Below are 21627 nucleotides of genomic sequence, written 5' to 3' on the forward strand. Positions count from 1 at the left end.
TCTTGTTCTAATCTGAATTTAAATTTCTCTTTTTTGTGTTTTTTTTTAAGGTCAAATTGCTGCTGCCCATGTAATGTGCATATGTTTGAGAGGAAACTTCTGTTCTTATGTTTGGATTAAAAATATCCCTGAACCTCTTCCACCTGGAGGTGAGGCAGCCCTGTCACCCCAGGTACCTGCCTGTGGGCACCCACACATTGCTTGCAACTTCTTGCTGGCTTTTTAAGGAAAGATCCATTGGTCAGATTGGTTTGGCTTAGATCACACAGCTTCAGCCAGAAAAGCAATGATATTCATGTTCTGTTCCCCAGGAGCAGCTGGAAATGCCTGTTTGAACAGAAAATACTGTCTGTACAAAAGCTGCCTCCAGCACAGGGTTGGCTGGGAGCAATTGCTGCTCTCAAATGCTCACAAGGAGATGGGAGGGAAAGGGGCACTGCTGCCTGTTTGGTGTCTGTGCTGCTGGGCTGAGGGAGAGGCCTGGGGAAAAGGAGATCCTTAAACTGATGAGGAGCTGAGCCTGCATTTGGTAGCATAGAGATTAAAGGTTATGTCTCTACATTCCCACTGATTTTACTGAGGTCACTGGAACCTCTCAGGGACTCAGCTGTCAGCCCAGGCACAACTAATTGCAGGATTGAACCCAGCTGATTATATTTGAAATTGTCATTATAGTGGTTACTCCATTTTCTGAAGCTCTGTCATGTTAGTAGAAATCTAGCTTTTTTACAAAATCTATATTTTGTGTGATCTTGGATTCAGAAGAGAGCTTGTTAAACTTCTATTTGTACTGTTCATCCCATCGAGGTTGCTTCCCATTGTTGCACAAGAAAAGGAAACATATCAAATAAAAAAAATCTATTTTATAGTTGGCAAATGCCTGTATTTTGCCTTTGTATGATGTGTTGTCATTCATCACCTAACCTTGGGGAAATCATGGGCACTCTAACAATGTAAAAGGCCAATAAAAAAGAAAATGATTTCAGTAAAATTTGAGCGAGGGATATGTAAAAGAGAAAGGCCCCTGGGTGATAAGAATGACCCATGCATAATGGCTGTGGCTGTCTCTAGCAGGCATGCTGTGTGTACCCACAGCTGGCCCTGCCACCAGGCTCAGGTGGGCAGAGATGATGGGAGAGCCCAGGAACAGGAGGGCGAGCAAAGGACCAGGGAGCCAAGTGCTGGGTGAGTGCTGGTGTGTCTGTGCCCATCTCTGCTGTCTCCTTTGATCCTGCCTTGCTCATTATTGCTCTGCTACAGGATTTGGGCTCAGTTCCAAGGCTGAGGCCTGGCCTGCTGAATGTCTCCCATATCCTTTGCCTGTTAGTCAGCCTGTCTCATTAGAGCCTGCAAGGCTGGTGCTGTGCTGCAGCAGTGACATTGCTCTCTCTTGCTTTGCTGCACTGTAGGGGCTGTGCTTCTCTCCAGTTAATAGTTGGGAACATTTTCTGCTGTCATCCCCTTTGGACCTGGCTGGCATAGCTTTAGGAGGCTTCTTAATCTGCAGCTCCTTAGTGGTCACTTTTAGCTTTGTGAGGAGCTAGCCCCAGTCTGTGCCTTAGCCAGGCCCTTATGTTCTGAACCAGAAGGGAATTTTTGCCAAGAAACCGCTTTTCCAGCAAGTCCTCTTCTGACAGTCCTCCTCTGCAAGTCCTCTTTTCCAGCAAGTCCTCCTCTGCAATCCCAGCAAATAGTGTGGTTCCTGTTAGAGGTCTGAAGTTTACTGGAAATTTCCATTTTAAATTTACATTTTTGTTTTTTGCACTTTTCATTCTCACTGTTGCTCAAGCTAGCAACAGGCATGAATCTCAGGTTAGGGGTAGGTCAATAGGTTATTGGGTGATGGGGCTATGTCCTTCCTCTTGGCCAGAAGTTGCCACACATTTGACTGCCTTGGGCTATTTCCTGCCTGTCTGACCAGCTCCTAACAGACAAGAGTCACATGCATAAAACAAGTCACTGTAACAAAGAAATTATTACAAAGGGGTGGTTCTGCCAGCTAGCACTGGGAATGTACCAAAGGCCCCTGAACTTTGACACTGGAGTTAGAGAAGTCTTCCAGAAGCAGTAAATCAGAGCTCTTGCAGCACATAAAGCTCCTTGCAGCTAAGTCTAGACACAATCTCTCCTCTTCTAGGGCACATTACACCAATGACTCTTTATTAATAGGAGTCTCCTTCATTTCCATGTGGCATTTTCCATTTGCAGTGACACAGAGGATTCACAGCAAAGGCCAGACCCTTCTCCACAGCACGCTCTGTATTTACAGGCTCCCTGCCCCCTGGCCCCCACCTCATTGTCCACTACAGCAAATTCAAGTTTTTGTCTTCTTGTCTTCATCAATGTAGCTCCTAGTGTGAGCAACTGTGACTTTTCTCTTTGAATCAGACTGTTGCTGAATCAAGTCCTTTTATCTCCTTTCTCTCCTTTCAGAAGGGTTTAGTTAATCCTGCTGGCACTGATATTTGAGCCAAAAAGCTGGGTAAATGAATCCATGATGAACTCTGTGCTACTGTAACTGATTTCCTCCAGTACCAAGCCAGGTGTTTAAAAATAGCTGGGGTAGCAGTATGCTCCAGCACAGTCATTCCAGTGCCTGGAGCAGAGACATGCCTGAAGAATCTCAATCAGTAACAACTTTGCTGACTTGATTCCAGCTGCACCAGCTGTTTGTTTAGGTAGACAGCCAAACAGCAAACACCCACAAAGCTGTTAACTCTGCAAATCTTCAGGAAGTATTTCCTAAACTACTGCTGACAAATTTCTGATGGGACCTTCATCTCCATAAAATCTGTTGAATGATGTCAAAGCACCACTAGTCAGCATGTCACTGGGCCTGCTTTCCAGTGTGGCTCAGTGATTTGTTTTCCTATTCTTACTGCAGAAAAGTCATACTGGGAAGACTTTACCCAGCAAGGGAGGTGGGCACAGCCCACAGCAGGGATGAGCTGGTGGATGGTGCCCCAAGGTGTGCTTTCAGAAAGAAGCCTCACCTTAAAGAGGTTTTTCCTTCTCTGTTTTTTATATCTTTGGAAACAAGTGAAAATTACCTCTTTACAGTCTTGGGAGAGCAACAGTTTTCCTTTTCTGCCCTTACTCATACAAGAGCAAGGGTGGTATCACCAAAGGGATGTTGCACAGCTAAATGTGCAATCAGCAGGAAGTAAATGAACAAAGCCATGTCCTAAACGAGCACTGTTAGGCCAAGTTTAATATTAGAACTGTTCTGTTTATACCTGTTTTAGACCTTTACTCAGCATAAAGCCCTGCCAGTTATCACTGAGAAGAAGCTGGGGCTGGAGGGGAGCAGGCTGCCTGCCACAACAGCATCCCAGGGTAAGCCTGCCCTTTATTGCTGCTTGGCACCTGCCCAGTTCTGGGACTCAGTGAGAACCCACCCAATTTTCTGAAGCTGAATCCTTTTTCTGTGGCCATCATATAACATCAGCCTGGACTAGAGAAGTTATTGCTGTCAACAGTAACAGATGGAAAAAAGTTACCACTTTTTCTGAAAATGAAAACAAAACCAAACCAAAATAACCCAACACCTCTCCTGCCAGCCTACAAAGCAAGGACACCAGGCAACAGTTCAAACAGGGCCCTTGCATACAAACAAAGATGCCTGACAGGGCTTGAAGCAGAAACAATGGCACAGCTGTACCACCACATCAGTGAAATTGTATTTTATTCTCAAGGATGCAGACAGATGCCACCTGAAACACACTTAAAGCACACACATTCTTTGAATCTTCTGAATCTCCTTTGCCCAAATGGCATTAACACTGCTAGTGCTGACAGGAACCAAGAGAAGCTGCCCTCACAAAAGCTTAAACTTGTACAGAACCAAAGGGTGGCTTAGCAAAAGGTTTTTGAGATGGCAAATAATAATTTCTTAGAAATCACCTTATATTCATGACTGCAAAAGTAAAACCAGACAATGAGATTTGAATTTAGAGGCTAGGCAGCAGAAGATGGTGACTGTAGATATTATTTTTGTTGCCCAAGCTGACTCTCATTGAGCTTAATTTTCATGCATGCATCCAAGTCCCCTTGTAGATACCTGTGCCCAGTATGATGTGCAGGGAGGTGCCAGCTTGTACCCCTGGAGAAACACTCTGCAAATAAGGACTGTCTCTGCAATAAACTGAGTCACACTCTCATCAAACTGATAGTCTTTGAAAAATGCCTGGAAATGTGACCTGTTTTTGAAATAAATGTTAGTCAGTTGATTCATTAAAAGGCAAAGAGGCAGATAACATCCTTAGTGAACTTTGTGTTTTTGGCACAGTTTCCTCTGCCTGGAGAGAGGCTGTGTAATGTCTTTAGGGGAGAGAGTGGTTGTGTAAAACAGGCATTTTTTCCAGTTCAAAAGACAATTGAACTCTCTGATTCACAAGCTCTAGTTTTTTATGCTCTCTGTCCTCTAGTATGTTATTGCACAGCCCCCTGGTCCTCCCTAAGCTCCCAGGTTAGAACTGGCTCATGAGAGGGGCCTTTGGACACTGGGTAGTGGAAGTGGTCTGACCAAACTGAAGAAGTGCTCAAGTGCCATGACATAGACTGTGATTAGATAATCTGATGGCAGTTTCTTATCACTTGGGGTTTTTTAGGTTTCAATTGAAGGCAGGAGGCAGCTGGGTTAAATTTCCAGTCAGATGCAGAGGAGATTAGATGAGTGGTTTGCAGGAAAAGGAAGTAATTGATCTCCTCATCTGCAGTTGGCAGGGAGGGCCAGCGCTGGGAGAGCTCTGGGGCAGCAGCACTGATGCCTTTTGGCCGGGAAGGGCTCAGTTCAGGCCGTGCCTCCATGGCAACCCCGCTGTCCTTGCTGGCCCGGCTGCTGCCACTCGGCAGAGCAGCACAAGAAAGGAAAAGCTGCACGAGAGGTGGCTCCTGGCATTAGAGGGCAGCACCATGAGCATGCCTTTCTTCCCTAGCAAGGAGGGTTGGAGTGCTTCAAGCAGAAAAAGAAATGCTGCCCATGCAAAGCCTGAAATAACTCATCTCAGACAATTCTAATATGTCTGTGTAAGAAAGAGCAATTTCTTCATCATCAACAAAATACAGATCTTGCTCAACCAGTGGCTTACAATTTTATTGTAAGATTTCAGAGTGGAAAATACAAGCCAGATTAACAATAATTAAAGAGGATTTTCTTACCAGAAAAAGTGAGAAATCTGACTTTAAATTGGTGTGAAGATATGGATCTTAATCTGCAAAAACCTGAAGGCATTAATCTTTTGAAAAAATATTTGCATATGCATATTATAAGCTTGTTTGGGGATTTGTTATGCACTGGGTGGAGAGTATATTATGCAGACACTAATGAAAGAAAAAGTAAGCTTTGTAAACATGTTCTATATTAAAAGTGTACAATATATTGCAAGGGTGCAGGTAAGGTCAAGGCAGCACAGGGAACTTGCAAGAGGAGTGGTGCTTTCCCATTGTACAAATGGCACAGGTTCACATGTGCAGGCAGACAAATTCTCTGTAACACAGGACAGAAGCTTCATCAGCCTCTTCCCACGTTCTGCTGGAGAAGGTGGGGCAAAGCCCCTTTGGTTGTGCCCTCCAAAATGCAGCCAGGGAGCCACTCCTCATTGGGAGAGAGGCTGTGCTTTTGAAAGTGAGAAATGCTGAAGGAACAGACCTTGAGTAACGTGAAGGGATTTTGTTCTCAGATGTGGTGTCTGCTGTAACTTTGGTGATGATACTGGGGTAATAGCTTCAGTGATACTGACTACATTCACATCCCAAACCCACTGTTGCAAAATTTCACTACAGGATGGTTGTTCAAACTTACTTAGAATAAACAAAAATGTTCATCTCTCATGCTAACTAGGATCAGTTATAAAAAAGGAGATACAGGTTGGTGGCTTATCTCTTATACCTGGCAATTAGCCAGGACTGAACTGCACTCATGTCACATTTCTAATGCAGTACAAGTACACCTGACTCTTTAAAAACCAGAAAGGAGCCATGGTGCTGGGCACCAGGCAAAGGACACATGACAGACAGAAACTGTGCCTTCCTGGCCTGTGGGTTAGCAAAAAATGTAATATATGAGCAAACAGACTGAAAAATCATTGAGAAGTCTCCTTTTATTGAAGCAAAGCAATATGTTGCAATATATAAAAATTGATTCTTTCAAGCTTCCAGAGATATTAGAGAAGCATTACAGAGAACATCACATTTGCTACTAATTCTTAAAAAAAACCTGACAACCCAAACCTCTAAAAAAGAGAGCCTTTGAAGCAGTTTTGATAGTGCTGTTTTAATACATTTTGATGAGATTGGACTTTCTGTGGCAGCAATTTATAAATACTGGTGGGCAGATTGATTGAAATGAAACAATTACAGTCTATACTAATGAACCTAAAAAAAAAATACATTTTTGTGAAGGTCAAACAATAGCTGGAGAAGCTAGCTTAGACTGTGATCCTTGATGGGCACATTTTGAATATACTAAATTTTCTTAAAGTCAATGGTGAGAGTAATGAGGTTATGTAATGCTTTACCTTTCTTGTCTTTATAATAATTTGGTTCAACCAAGCTTTAGGAAAATCACACTTTCATTTCAACATCCAAAAGATCAATACAGAAGTATACATTTAGTGCTTGAGGGAAATTTACTAAAAGTTGTTTCATGATGAAAATGCCAAAGGCAGATGCTTTTGTTCAATCTGTTGCTTTGAAGCGACCTTGTAATCTTAATTCCACATTAAAGACTCATGGCCATTATATCAAACAAAGGCAGTAGGGGTCCCTGTAGAATGATTCTATTTAAAACCCCCCACAGTATTAACACATTTTAGCATAGCAGTCTGTATAATTACTTTGGACTAACAGCTGATCCTACAATGTATGAAAGACTTTGACTCAAATGCATACAAAATCTGTCTGTTGTTCTTTGCCTAGCCAGTGCTCCCCCATCCAAGTGAAGAGGATCACAGAGTGTTTTGGCCAGCAACGTTCTACCTTCCAAAGTTTTGGAGGAATAATCAGCAGAAAAACAGATCAAGTTGAACTCAGAAAAACAAATCAAGCTGGACTTAGAACAATTCCTGGGCTGATAAATCAGCATTTCCCATTTCTGTTTTTGTGGTGGCATGTATGATATGGAAGTTTTCTGGATATTTAGAAAATTGGTTGAAACTTGTGTTGAAATCATATATCAAGTAAGGCTTTACTAGGGAGGGTGACCTTAGTCACTGAGCCTTAGACCCTGTTCCCCACTTCATGTCATGGTACTGGCAGCTCAAGCCTTCCTCCTGTGGTACCTCGTTCTCAGTGTGGCTCTGTGATCATTCACAGCAGCCCCAGGGGATTTGTTCTCTCAACAACTGCATTTTCCCAAAGCACAAGAGAAGCTCAGGCACTATAGTAGAGGAAATGTATTTGAATTTCTGTATAGAGGCTTTGCCCCAGAGGTCCCGGTTGCCCTTGATGGGCTGCAGCTGTGATGTCCTTAATTGGGCTGTAGCTGTGACCAATGAAGATAACTGGGATAAAAGGGGGTGGGTTAGCCAGTCAGGGAGAGCCTTGGAGGAGCCCTGAGGTGAGAAAGAACAGTAGGCAGAAGAAGGAGTCAGTGAAGATCTGCAGCCATGAGAATACACTGAAGAGGTATGGACTTTAGAAATCTGATAACAAGACCGATTGGTGACCCCGATGTGATAGTTAGCAGAAGATAAGACAGCTGAGAGCTGTGGTGGCCAAGAGCTGTGACAGAACATAGCTTTTGGGTCAGGGAGCTGTGAAAGAGTATGGCCTTTGGGCAAGGAGCTATGTGGGTTGTACAAGGCCTGTGAGTCATGAGAAAGTATGTGGGTTGTACATGGCATGTGAGTCATGGAGAAATGTATGTATTGTACTTGAACATCTGTACAACTGTTAACTTAAGTAAAAGGGGGAAATATAGTAGAGGAAATGTATTTGAATTTCTGTATAGAGGCTTTGCCCCAGAGGTCCTGGTTGCCCTTGATGGGCTGCAGCTGCCCTGTCCTTAACTGGGCTGCAGCTGTAACCAATGAAGATGACTGGGATAAAAGGGGGTGGGTTAGCCAGTCAGGGAGAGCCTTGGAGGAGCCCTGAACTGGGAGAGAACAACATGCAGCAGAAGGAGTCAGTGAAGATCTGCAGCCATGAGAACACATCAAAGAAGTATGGACTTTAGAAATCTGATAATAACAACAAGGCACTGCTGCAACCAGAGAGTATTTAGCTCCAGTATTTGATACCACTCTAGGCTGGAGGGCAGAAGGAGAATTGATGCTCCCCAACCACATGCTGTGACTACAGCTGCAGCATCCTTCCTTTTCCACTGGTACATATTTGGACTGTATCTGCCCTTGTAACTTTGGATTTTCATCTATTGTACTCTAAAAGCAGGAGCAAATGCCTTGACCTGTATTCACAACAGTTGTGTAATTTTCATGTAATAAAAGGAAGTCTATTAACCTAACATCAGTTCTTTTCAGCTGAGATAATAGAAGCAATCAGCACTGATGGTGCTAGGATCCTGCCTGGACAGCAGTGAACAGTTGAAATAGAGAGGGCTAGTGCAGAATCCCATCACATGTTGCAGTTTTGCATCTCTTGTACATCCAAAGTGCTACAGTGGGAATTCTGAAGCTGCCTGAATTACAAAATCAGGCCTTCAGCATGAGAGAGGATGTTCTTGCTCACAGAGAGAGTGTCCTACTGGGAGATAAGTGCCAATAATGGTCAGTCAAACCTTGGTGTAGAGGGAAGTGTTCTGAACTCAGCCTCTCAGATATTAATGTTTACTCCTCTCAGTTGCAGAGTCAATTGCAGCGGGGAGAGAATCAGAATTGTCTCTGTGTGCAATAAAGCTGGGCTTGCTCCCAGTCTGGCAGCCAGTGCCGTTCCTGTGGCTGGCATTTCAAGTATTGCCCCCTTGTACATGAGTTTTAGTTGTGCACAGTGTAGCAGTTTCATTCTTTCAAATCCTGAGCCAGAAGAACAGGATATTTCTTTTGCCCTAATGAATGTAGTCTTATTTCCTGCTGAGATTTAATATACTGCAGGTAACTTCTAAATGTGGTGATTGTTTTTGGAAGGCAGCTAAAATGACCAAGAAGGAAATTAAAATAAACAGGACAGAGACCCAGAAAACTCATTTTAGAGAGCAGATACTACAATGCAGGAGACCTTTACTCTACAGAGAGCAAGTGTAGGGGTAGGAAAGGGGAGCAGGGAAGGATGAATGCCCAAATGAAGGTATTTGGAAGAGTGCCCTGGAGGCTTTAGTCTTTTCTCTCTAGTCCTGAGAGGAGAAGGAAAAGCAAAGTGAGCTTCCCAGCCTCCTCCCAGTGGTTCTGCTAGAATCTATACAGAAGGAAGCCCCTCTAGGGAACTGAAAGCAGTAAAATATTTCACTACAGTTCACTTTTTTTTTTCAGTCTGCAAAAATGGAGGGAAGTTTCTTAAAATTCAAGAACTCATCAATTATTTCTAAAATGGGGCTTTATCCATGAATCTGGACCTTAAAATAAGTATTGTTACCTGTCAAATGTGCAGTTCATGAAAGAAACTTTTCATTATATATATTTTGTACTAAAGGTCTTTGATTCTTGGATGTAAAAACATAAAGATCTAGAGAATGACTGCTTGACTTTTCTAGTTTTATCAATTTATATGCACCTATCCAGACTTCCTGAAATCAATCTTTGCCTGCCACTGCCCTGCAGCTCTCACACGCCACTCCAGAGCCAGCTGTGCATGAGGAGTCACAGCTTTCTCACAACTTTCTGGAGGACAATATGACCAAATGAGAAAAAGGGGCTTAAATGTGCATGTGTCTTAGTGACAGTGCACTGATTCCTCATAACACACATGAACTTTAAGCTCCATGTATTTTATGATCATACTCTGCCTTTGCACTGCCCTGCATTCCTCTCTTTCCCGAGCATTTGTGGTGGAAGAAGCCGATTATTTCAGGTCTCACAGTATTTATTTGGAGGTCAGTGCCAGGCCAGCAGAGCAGTGGCATTACTGAGCAGCCCTAGAGCAGGGACTCACACTTTGTTTCCAGGGAAGGAGGGTTCCTGCCCAGAGCTGCATCTATCTCTGCCCAACAGCGGACCCTGCCTTCAGGTCACCGAGCAGGGCTCCAATCTCTCATTCTTATCTGCTGTTCATGTTCCTGGCCATTTGCTTTTGCAACTGCATGGAGTCACTTAACATGTGAACCCTGGACTATGATAGTTTCTTCAGGTATCTTGTAATCTTGAAACAAGAGCAAGTAGTTTTGAGGCAAGAACGAGTAATTTCGGATTCTAACAAAATCTGTGTGAATAGGAAAAAAAAACAGCGGAGTGGAGTGAGCCTAAGGGCTGGCGATGGCTCCAGCCCACCATGCCCCAAGGCTACTGCTAAACGCCTTTAGCACTTCCAAATAGAGGTGGAAAGCAACTCTTCCAGGGATTACAGCAGAACTGCACATGAAGTGGATTTTTCAGAAAGCGTTAATTGAGGAGAATTCAGCGGTAGGGCAGCAATCCCTATAAAAAGTTGTATTTACATTATGTTATATTGGCTTCTAGGCGTGGATTGTTCCTTAGAAGCCAGCAGGCGCGGAGAGGGCCGGACATGGTCCCTCAGGACGGCACTTCCCGGGCTCGGGGGTCCCGTGCGGTGCCAGCCGGGCCTGTGGCGGGGCCGTGAGGGAGCGCGGAGCTGCCGTGACAGCAGCGCAGGGCGGCCGTGAGGGGAGCGTAGTGGGGCCGTGAGGGAGCGCGGAGCTGCCGTGACAGCAGCGCGGAGCTGCCGTGAAGGGAGCGTAGCGGGGCCGTGAGGGCAGCGCGGCGGGGCCGCTCCGCCCGCCCCGCGCTGCGGCGCAGCCGCCACGTGACCGCGCACGGCCGGCGAGCGAACATGGCTGCGGCGGAGGGGTGAGTGCGCGCCGGACCGGCACCGGGACCACCGGGACCCCCGCACCGCCCGGCCCCCGGGACCGCCGGCAGCCCGCTCCCTGCGAGGGCCACGGCGCGGCCGCTGGGGGCTCGCGGGGGGCCCGGTGCGCCAGCGGTGTCCCGGGCCGGCGGCGGGGCCGGGAATGCAGGGCACTGGCTGGCGCCGGTCTGTGAGTGCTCCGGACCCGGGGTTCTCCGAAAGGATTTCGGGTTTTGCGCGGGGCGGTGAGAGAGCTGCGAAGGGTCCCACGGGCGGGTTGGCTCGCAGTGCCTCGCTCCCAGCCGTGCGTTATTTTGAAGTTGTCTCAGGTTTGGAAGTGATGCTTTAAGGTGGCTCGGATTGCACAGCTCAAGGGTTTTCTCACATTTTATAGCAAAATTCAGCCATTTCTTGGTGCTGTAAGAAGGTGCCATTATAACTGTATCAGAACGAAGGGGGAAGTTTACACAGCTGCCGGACAGGGGCCAGGCTGGGGCTTGGCTGTGAGCCGGGGCTTGCGGAGCTCGCTGCCCTGCGGGTCCCCCGGCCCCGGTGTCCCCAGCGCTGCCCTGGCCCCGGGGCCACCCCGGGCTGGGCTGCCAGGAAGGACATGGAGCGGCGCCGGCACTTGGAGCTGTCAGCTTCACAAGAAACGCTGAGCTGGCCGTGAAGAACATACCCATTTTATACCTTGAACAGCCGTAGATGCTATTACTGTTTGGTTGTGTCGGCCCTTTCCTTGTGCTAGGCCTCTTGAGCTTCACATATGGGATGTGGAAACAGCATTGGAAAGTGTTTATGCTTCAGGCTGGTGTTGATGAATCTGTTGCTCAAAACAAACAAATAAATAAGGCCTGGTCAACAAACAAGTGGTAATTTACTGAAAAGTAGTTTCAGTGGTTTCTCATCTTCATTGAAATCTGGATCCTCTCTGTGGGATCTCAGTAGAACAGAAATGGCAGTTCATGAATTTTCTGCTCAAAAAAACCAGAAGTACAGAAAGTTAACTGAAAAATGGTAGGAAAACCAGAAATAAAATAGGAATTTTAGTTACCAGTGTGTTCTGGTGGTTGCTTTACAACAGATCCAAAATGTTAGATGCATCATATAGTACCAGAATGTATGCTCTTTAAAATGTAAGACTTCTGAAATGAGCATTGAAAATCAGGAGCTCCAGGCGAAGGAAAAATATCTTTAAAGAAACAGATGTAGTTTAATGTTCCTAGCTATATTTCACTTGCAGTATAATAAAATAAAAGAGCTCGTCTGTGAGCTTGGGCCTAAGTGATCATAAAAATTGTATGTGACAGCCAGCAGGAAACTGTCAGCTCCTGTGGGAGGCCTTTACCAGACCGAGCAGTGGTTGAATGCTGGTACCAGACTGGAGGAAACAAGGGAGCTGAGCTTCTCTTGCCCTGTTTAGTTCTTGCAAGTGTCCACTTTGGACAGCAGCTGAGGTTTATTTGCAAAAGCTTGCATAGCTTCAAAGAGGTGTGCACCACAAAGCAGTGCTTGCATCAAATATCCTTCTTTATCAAAGGTGTAACTTCACATGAGGGTTTTGGGTTGAATTTGTGGCTGGATGTGCTGGGGTCCTTGTGCTAACAGAAGAAGCCAACCTTGAAGGACCAGCCAGTGTGTTGTATTAATTAAATTCTAATAACTCTGCTGAAGCAAGTCCAGAGGAGGCCACAAAGTTGATCAGAGGGCTGAAATGTCTCTCATAAGAAGACAAGCTGAGGAAATGTGGGCTGTTCTGGAAAGGAGAAGCTGTGTGGAGACTCACAGCCCCTCCCAGTATCTGAGGGGGCTACAGGGAAGCTGGAGAGGGACTGTTCAGCAGCAGCTGCACTGACAGGGCAGGGAGTGATGGATGGGTAGAAATGGAAAGAGAGGAAGTTTAGGCTGGATATTAGGAAGAAATTCTTAACTGTAAGAATGGTGAGGTACTGGAACAGGTTGCCCAGGGAGGTTGTGGATGCCCCAGCAGTGTTCAGAGCCAGGCTGTGCAAAGCCTTGAGCAGCCTGCTCTAGTGGCAGGTGTCCTTGCCCATGACAGGGATGTGGGACAAGATGATCTTTGAGGTCTGTTCCAAAACAACCCATTCTATGATTCTGTGATTAGTGTGTCTTGTGAGATACAACTGAGTGATTAGAGATCATGGGCCAGAAGGAAAAGCTTGTAGCTTCTTCCCTAGAGAGGATTTTGTGGCAGTTTTTTTCCAAAGCAAAGACCATAGTTTTACACTGCTTACACTGCAGTTGCATGTGTATTTCTAGGGTTGATACACATGTGAGGTACTTACATATGAGAGTTACACTTAATTTACTACAAGTCATCAAACAGCCAGTCCTATGTGTGACATTTTTTTTCTTGTGATCTTGAGTATTGTGAGAGTTCTGTTTCCCAGTTTTTTCTTTGCCATGCATAGCTGGTTGTACAGCCATACACCTTTTTGTATGTGTTTTGTATGTACACCCTGTCAGTATTGTCTGAGAAGAGCTGTCTGTGTTAGCTGTGGGAAGCTTGGCCATGGCTGATGTGTGCCAAGTGAGGGGGTCTCTGCAGGCAAAGCAGCACCTGTGGGTGTTCTGCCATGCTGTCAGTCCATCCAGGGGGTGCCACCAGTTTGGTATCTGGGTGCTTGCAGGAGAAAAAAAGAGACCAAGAGCTGTGGAGGAAGCAAACTCCTCCAAGCTGAATATTGTCCCTAAAACCACGCTGGTTTTCTCTGCAGAATTCCAGTCGGTGTGTTTCCTGGCAAGCTCACTCTGGTGAGGTGTGAGTGAACCCGGGTGCTCAGCAGCAGCCTGAGAACAGAGCAGGGTTTACACGCAGCCCAGCTCTTGAGATTCCTACTGCAGCCTCAAAGCAGAGGCCAGGGCCGTGCCCCTGAGGAAACTGTGCCACTAAAACAACTGCAGAGACCCTGCTCTGCTCTGGGCTAATGCTGGGCCATCATTTTCAGGGAAACTGGGATCTGTTATGTCCAAGGAAGAACACGCTTTCACTTTGAGAAAATGTGCACAAGAACTATCATTTTGCACTAGAATGCAGTTCAGCTTCAGCATTAAGATCCCAGTAAAGGGCAGACTTCAGTGACTTATTAAAACTACTGCTATGAATTGCTGCCTGATGTCATCATTTCTCCTTAAGTGTCATTTGGATTGTCAAAGGTTTTAAGTGTAATAAAAGCATTAATATTAGACTTAAGGGAGATGAAAATGTGCCTTTGTAGCAGCTTCCTCTGAACTCCAGGGTGTAGGAATAGGCCTGGAGGAGAGAAGTCAGAGTTCTCTCTTTTTTCTTTTCTTTTTTTTTTTAAATCACAGAAAAAGATCCCCAATCTTGTGAAGTGAGTAAAATTGCAATGAAGGTGACTTTTTTCCTTCCTTTGAAGCAAAACATGAGACAGGCTGTGCTACAACCTCTGCCTGTTAGTTTTTGGGGTTTTTTTAATCAGCAGATACAAAGATATGAGGGAAACATGTGATATAAGGGTATCTGATGATGTTCTCTCCTCTCTTTTATAAATGCCCCATAAGGTGAGCATATGATTTCCAGGCTGTTGCATGTACTCCAAGGGATGATCATGCTTGGAAACAGCGTTTTCAGCCTCCTGTGCATTGCTGAATTTCTGAGCCACAGCTCTGTACCTGGAAGGCCTTGCCTGTTTTTACTTGGAGGTTCACTATCTGACTAAACTTTCAGTAGCTTTTGCTGGGATTGGATGAACTTGCTTCCTTCTTCCTACAGGCATGGGTACCCCAAAACAAAAGCTTGTGCTGTGTTTCCAGGCTGTGCTGATGTGCTGCAGCCCTTGTGATGATTACCTGCCTTGGTGAGGGGCTGCCAGGTGTGTGTTGGAAGGAATAAAAATAAACACATCTGGGTTTTCTGCACCATCAGCTGAACTTGTAAGCAGATATTTTGAAAATTGGATTAGCAAGAGCAGTCCTTTACCTTCTAAAATTACTTATGCTGTTCCATCAAGTGGTTATAAGCAAGTAAAATAAAGTATTTTATTAGGTCTTTTATGCTGTGGCTGCAGTAGGAAATTACAGGGTTTACATTTCTGAGGTTGATAGTCCTTTAGGAGGTTATGCAGCTATAAATCAAAGGTTACCTTTCAGATTGCCCATGAAAGCTATATAATAATTAAGATGTGGAGCTTTGCTCCTCTAAGGTTAAGTACTTTGGTGGTTGGTTCATTTCTTGTCATCTTAACATAGTAACAAGGTAACTGCACCTTTCTGGCATCTCCTGTAAAGCACAGCTGATAGAAAGTGACCATCCAATCAGCCTTGGAGAAGCTGAGGTGGGGGAACAAATTGGACTTAAATAATAGCATTTTATAGAAAAATTGTATTGATCATCTCTAATACTGAAGCTCCAAAGCACAGCTTTGCTATTTAAGCATAAAAAACCACCCTCAAAATAAACTGCTTTTTAGATTGTTCTCATAGCATCTGGTTAAACTCCTCCCTCTGCTCCATATCCTAGAAAAGCTGTAGTGTTTCTACTGGAAATCTCCAAAAGGTGCACTTATAGAGCTGAAACAAATGTGAATGAATCAGCCACGTATTCTTGAGGTACTTTCAACATCTAAAATTCCTTAGTAACAGCGAGCTCTCAGCTTTTAAACTGTGTCCTGGCAGTTGCAGCTCTGTTGAGCACAATCATTCAGAAGCTTTCTGGGCTGTCTCAGCACATTAGTGTGGCCTTAGGGACAAGTGGAGGTGCCCAATCCATGCCCCTGTGGCCACGTGTTTGAGTTCAGTCACTGGCTGAAGCTGCTCCTGTGTGTTCAAGAATAACCATACATCCACAGAAAAGAGATTTGCCCATCCTGTGTATGGGAAATGCTCTTGTCTGCTGTCCATCAGCTTTTCTCTCTCTGTTTCCCACAAGGACTTGCTGAAGTTTGCTAGACTTACTGTAAACTTCTACTTCTGATCAGTGCTGAAAACAGAAAATCAGAACTGATTTCCTTCCCTCCTGCTTTGCATCTCCTCAGCAGACACGGGCTGTGGTCACTTAGTGTTTCCTTGCCCAAAGGGATGTGATGAGGGACCTGCTGTGGGCTGTAGCTGCAGCCAGCCTTGTCTGCTGTTCCCACCTGTGAAAAACACCAATCACTTGTTTCTAAAATTTTAAAAGTTTAATAGTAATAAAATGGTTATAAAAATAGTAATACAATTAGAGTAATAATAATTTGGACAATTTGAATTAGGACAATATGAGACAATAGAGACAAAGAGTTATGGACAGTCTGGGTACCTTTTTCTGGGCAGCACGAGCCTGACAAAGGACCCACGTTAACAGAGGATTAACCCTTAAAAACACCAGCCTGTTGCATACTCATACACCTCATACATGATGCATAGATTCCATTCAAATACAGGATTTTGTGGTCAACTTCTTCCTCTGAATCCTAACAGCACCTTTGAGGTGGGAAGAAGTTCATTTCTCCTGATAAGAGGGCAATAAATTCTTATTCTCTGAAAGATTTAGGTGTCCTATGGCTGCTATCTCACTGCAAGTCCTTTCTTTAAAAAAGTATCCTACATAGCATAGTTTCTATTTTAACATTTTTTATAACCTAAAACTATATTTAACACACTGCTTAAGAGAATTAATACAGCATTACTTTCTAACACAACACATATAATATTCATTTGAATATTTGCAAAAAGCCAATCATAAAATACATGCATTTTTCACATGCCTTTTTCCTTTGGTACTTGTGTGAGCAGTGCTTTGTGTTTGATGAGAGCAATGTGTGTACAACAGCTCTTTCCCAGGAGTGATGAGCCTCTTGTTAGTAGAGTTGAATTAAACTAATGAACACTATGCATGTAAATTGTGCTAACCACTGTCTTTGCCATTAATTGTCAATTGAAAAAATCTCTTCTAGACCCTCCTTTTGGCTGGGGAATGAGACTTTGAAAGTGCCTGTGGCACTGTTTGCCTTGAACAGAAGACGGCTGTGTGACCGCCTGAGACAGAATAAGGATGTCCAGAAGAACTCAATTGTTCTGCTGCAGGGTGGAGAGGAAACCCAGAGATACTGCACTGATACTGGTATTGTGTTTCGCCAGGTAAGAGCTGAATCCAAACTTCAAATGAAGAAACTCTTCCACTGCATGGATTTTTAAATGATTTTAAATTATTTTCTCTATCTCTCAGATGTGCATTGTCTTGCTTCATTTAAATAAATTGGCTTCTTTATAACATTGCTTCTTCAGCTTTGACTTGCTCTCACTTGCAGTGCTTTAGTGCAGGCTCATTATCTGGTTTAAAGGCCTAAACCTGTTCAAGGCCCTACTGCTCATCAGTGTTTGAATCTAATCTTGAAGACAGCAGTAGAATATTTCTTCATTTTTTCAGTCTTGTCTGTGACCCAAAAACCAACCATCTTTGTGTAATAAAACATGTTACAGTGGACCTAAGCTTAATTAATTAATAGAAAAGTATATTTCATGGGTTTATAAAACAGCAGCCTATATCTTGGAATTTACAACATGTGTCCTCTTAATTTAGACTCTTCCTTAAGCACCCATGTGTTCTTCTGTCACAAATAGGACTTAACATGTTCTGGGGATATTGATGTAAAAGAACTCAAATTATGTATATCCCATACCCTGCATGGTTTCTGCAGCACTTTGTTTTGTGAATTTAATTGAGCTGTTGTATGTTATGAAGAAACAAACCCAGAAAATTCTAATTTAGATAGCACATATCTTAATGTAGTTATTTAGTCTGGTTTTAGAGGATACACACCTTTCAGGGTACTAGACCATATGCCTGTCCCTACTGAAATTAAATCCTGTATTGTTAGGTGTTCTGTTCTTTGCTTGCTTGTTCTTAAAATAACTCTTGGCTGAGGGCTGTTCCTAGTGCAGTTTCCTCCTCTTTGGGGAAGGTTGAGGTTTCCCTTCAGCACTCAATGAAGCTGCACTCTGCTTTTGCCTTGTCTCTTGTGAGGTGGTTGTCTCTCCCTGATCACACATTCCCCAATTCTAGATTGGAAGAATGTATTTTAATGTGTAGTGTATGTTTATTGTGCTGAGTTAACCTCTTTATGGTAGTTTATTAATCTCTGATCCTTTCCAGTTGCCAGCAAAAGGATTTGTATTATTCTAACCTAAAACTAACCAGTCTGAAAAGGTTTAGACATAAACCACTTCTCCTGCTCCAAAAGCAAGAGATCTCTTCCAGATATGTGGAAATAGGAATTAATATGTGCTCTAGTGTATTTTTAGAGCTGGAAGAAGTGAAATCTTTCTTCTAAGAATATATTTTGTTTTAACCTAGGAATCTTACTTTCACTGGACTTTTGGAGTAACTGAAGCAGGCTGCTTTGGAGCAGTAGATGTTGATACTGGAAGATCTATGCTTTTTGTTCCACAACTCCCTGAAAGCTATGCTGTTTGGATGGGAAAGTAAGACCTATCTCTTAACTGCATTCTGGTGTATCCAGGTACTTTATAAAATGTAACTGCCTGTAGAGCTCCAGTGTTGTGTCATGGAATCAGATTCCACCAAGTCACGCCCTGGGAACGATATATTCATAGAGGGGTATATACAAACAGAGATATAAAACATGATCAGTAGGTATTGATCATGTGATTTGAAATGATCCACCACCACTTGGAACACAATTCCCTTGGAATTGGAGCCCAAGCAAGTCAGATAATAAAGCAGGCTTTTTCAAGCTGCTTTGCCAGTTTGCAGCAGCCTTAGCTAATGAAGCTTTCTGAATGGCATGAGGTAGTTTAGCCTCTGACAGGCTTTTTTAAAATGAACTCACAGACAGGAAAATGTGCTTTTAATGCTATTCTATGAGTATGCCATAAACATCTCTCCATCCACCTTGGTAGTAAATGCTGCACAGTGCCATAGTAGTGGAGGAATTGATTTATTTATGTGTTCATTTATTTTCTCAGTCTTAATTGTATTTATACCCTCTACCAATTTTTGTAAATTTTTGTATCACCTACATTGTCTCAGAACATTGGACTGCTTCTAATGCTGCTTCACTTCTAATTGAAGCTATCACTTATATTTTAATGCTAATTTTGGGAAAAGGAAAACAGTTGTAACTGATCCCATGTACTGAACTGTGTCAGACCATATGGCAGGGCATGGCTGCTGTCTTCTCAGAGAGTTTATATGAATTTGACTGTCTTAGACCTGTCTGGGGACTGAAATTGTGATGGCATAAAAATCTGCCTGCTGCTGTCTGAAAGACTTTAGCTGTGAGCCACACCTGTCTGGGAGGGCAGGTTCTGTGATCCCCCCACGTGTACTCCCTGAAATCTGTTCCCACTTAGAGACAAAGTTTTTTCCTATCCTTAGGTTCTCCCCTGCTAGTTCAAAAGAGCTGTTTCATACCCACTCTGATTGTGCCTAATCTAAAAAAGCTTAAATATTATTGAAATTCCAGCATCTCATTTTGAATTCTCAAACAAAATATTGTGGTGCTTATAACTAATGGCCTTTTTGATTAGTTTGTGCAGCACTTGTTATCTGTCCGTTTACAGAATTAATTAAGTCTAGTTAAAAGTGGTTCATTGTCATTGTCTGTGTCTTCTTGCAGAGTATAACAAATGGTCTTTGTTGCTTTCTAAATTCTTCTCCTTCCCCCTCCTGAATGCTCTGTTTTAATGCCCTCCTCTGTTTGAATCTTGTTTTCTCTTCTGTCAGCCGTGGTCATGTACTTTTTCTGCTTGTCAGGAGGAGGATGGGTGAATAACTCATTTGTGAGTCAGTAGCAGTTCTGCTTCATAAGTTGGTTGACAGTGGGTACTGCTCCCAGCTGGGGACTGTGTTCCTTCCCAGAAGATTCAATTTTAACTCAAAATTAGCAGTGAAAGAAAAACACAAGTAAACATGCCTTCCATACACTGCAGTTTATTACTATAGTTTGCCTTGGAAGTGCTTACTTCTGTGCCCATGGAAGGCACTGTGTGCCCACTGGAGAAGCAGTCATTCAACATCAGTGAGGCACAAATCAGTGCAATTTTTGTGTGGTATTTAGGGGTTGGTATCTTACAGGGGTCTGCAGCTGGTCTGCTAGTTCATGGCACAAGGTGGAGTTGCTTTGCCTGGTGTTTATTCTGCTTTCTATAGAAGACAGATGTGAATTTGGGCAGAAATATATAGATTCTCTTAAAATTAATGCAAAAGGCTCTTAACTGCAATTTTACCACTGCTGTATTACTAAATCTATCATTTGATGTGTTGTGCCTTCACTTCACTGAAGAACACATATTTGAGTTGCTTCTGAAGCGTAGTGTGGGTAATGTGAAGAAGAGTTAATCATTCAGAAGGGTTAATCTTTTTGCCTTGAAGTAATACAAAAATGGGACTCCTTGACTCCATTCACTGCAGTGTCACTGTGGCCACAGGCAGTGCAGTACTGGGGGTGTTTTTTGGAGATCAGTGGGCTGCAACTTTCCAGATGGGCCCATGAACACTGTGATTCTCCCAGCCTCACCACTGCACTTGTTTCCATCAGTGCTGCTGGGTGCCTGGGCACTCTGCAGGACAGGTGGACATGGAGAGGGGGATGCAGCACTCTGAGCAGTACAGGTGATGAGGGGGATGCTGCTTTGGAGGTGTTATGGATCTGGTAGGACTTCATGCTGAATGTGTGTGCTCTGAAGATGTGTAAAAATACACATCTACCTTCTACCTTTCAGAAGTCCTGCAAGCCAAAATAACCTCTGCAGTTTTAAAAGGAAGGAGAGATTTAATTTAGCTTGCAGACTATGGGCCTTCTCCAAAAAAAACTCCAAACCTCCTGAGGTGGCAGTTGCAGAATTGTTGTGAGGGTAATTGTAGGACTGGTGGTCCTGTGTTCATGGAAGTGATCACAAAAACACGGCTCTGGTTTTAAATTGTGGGTGTGGCCATTTGGCCAGATGTTGGGCCAGCCAATTTCTTGGTTGCTGGCTGGAAAAACCTTTTCAAGTGAGAGAAGCACTTTGCCTGTCTCTTGACCTGTAGCTCTGCCCCTGTCCCTCTGTCATTTGTAAGGCAGAAACACAGACTCTGAGCTTAGTGGGTGGCTTTTCTGCTCCTGAATATTCTTCTGTTTTTAGCTTTAGAAGTAAGAGTTTTAGAAATGAATATGGTAATATAGGATTGTAAAGGCTTCAGAAGTGTAAATGTTTTGGAAATGTCCCTCTTTCTTGGCACAGTCTAACCTAATCAAGTTTCCAGTGCAACAAAGCTGTTAGCCATCATTTCTGTTCCTAGAAAGCATTGAGTTGGTATGGCTGCATGCCTTCACAAAGACTTCAGTTTTGCTAATTAATGCTGCACCTGCCATTTACCTCCTTAATTATAAATGACAGACCTAGTCAGTGTGCTGATTAAAGATATTTTATAAAGTAAAACATACTGTACAGCAGCTGCTTTATGTGGAGAGCATGCCAAAATGACTTAATAGCCTTGCCACATAGAGTGTTTTTAATGGAAGACAAAAAGTATTTAACCCTTTCCCACTCTAACTTTAGAAACTCATATGAAATTATTAATGGTTCAGAAAAATAAAATGGTGCTGTGGTGCCCAATTTATTTGCTGCAATTTCTTGTGTTTTCTCTGAAGCTCTGCTGGATGACTGGTAGGCATTGCAGCTTTAATCTGACTTTAGTTGCACTCACTAAGTTGCAGCTTTAAATTCACTCACTGTAAGTAA

At 43.6% G+C, this 21627-nt stretch overlaps 1 protein-coding gene across 4 annotated transcripts in view; it reads left to right on the plus strand.

Moving 5' to 3' along the window:
- PEPD (peptidase D) overlaps window positions 1–21627 on the plus strand; it is a 423809-nt gene that overhangs the window by 44005 nt on the left and 358177 nt on the right. For 2 of the 4 annotated variants that reach the window (XM_077185104.1, XM_054640499.2), the window contains exons 1-3: window positions 10759–10916; window positions 16836–17019; window positions 18236–18363. In XM_077185104.1, the coding sequence (XP_077041219.1) occupies window positions 10900–10916; window positions 16836–17019; window positions 18236–18363 (329 nt within the window). In that variant the 5' untranslated portion in view covers window positions 10759–10899. Of the gene's footprint in view, window positions 1–10758; window positions 10917–16835; window positions 17020–18235; window positions 18364–21627 lie in introns of those variants that run through there. The other 2 variants (XM_077185105.1, XM_077185106.1) reach the window with 2 other exon arrangements.

This window comes from Agelaius phoeniceus, chromosome 12 (genome assembly GCF_051311805.1).
Source record: "Agelaius phoeniceus isolate bAgePho1 chromosome 12, bAgePho1.hap1, whole genome shotgun sequence".
Lineage (NCBI taxonomy): Eukaryota > Metazoa > Chordata > Aves > Passeriformes > Icteridae > Agelaius > Agelaius phoeniceus.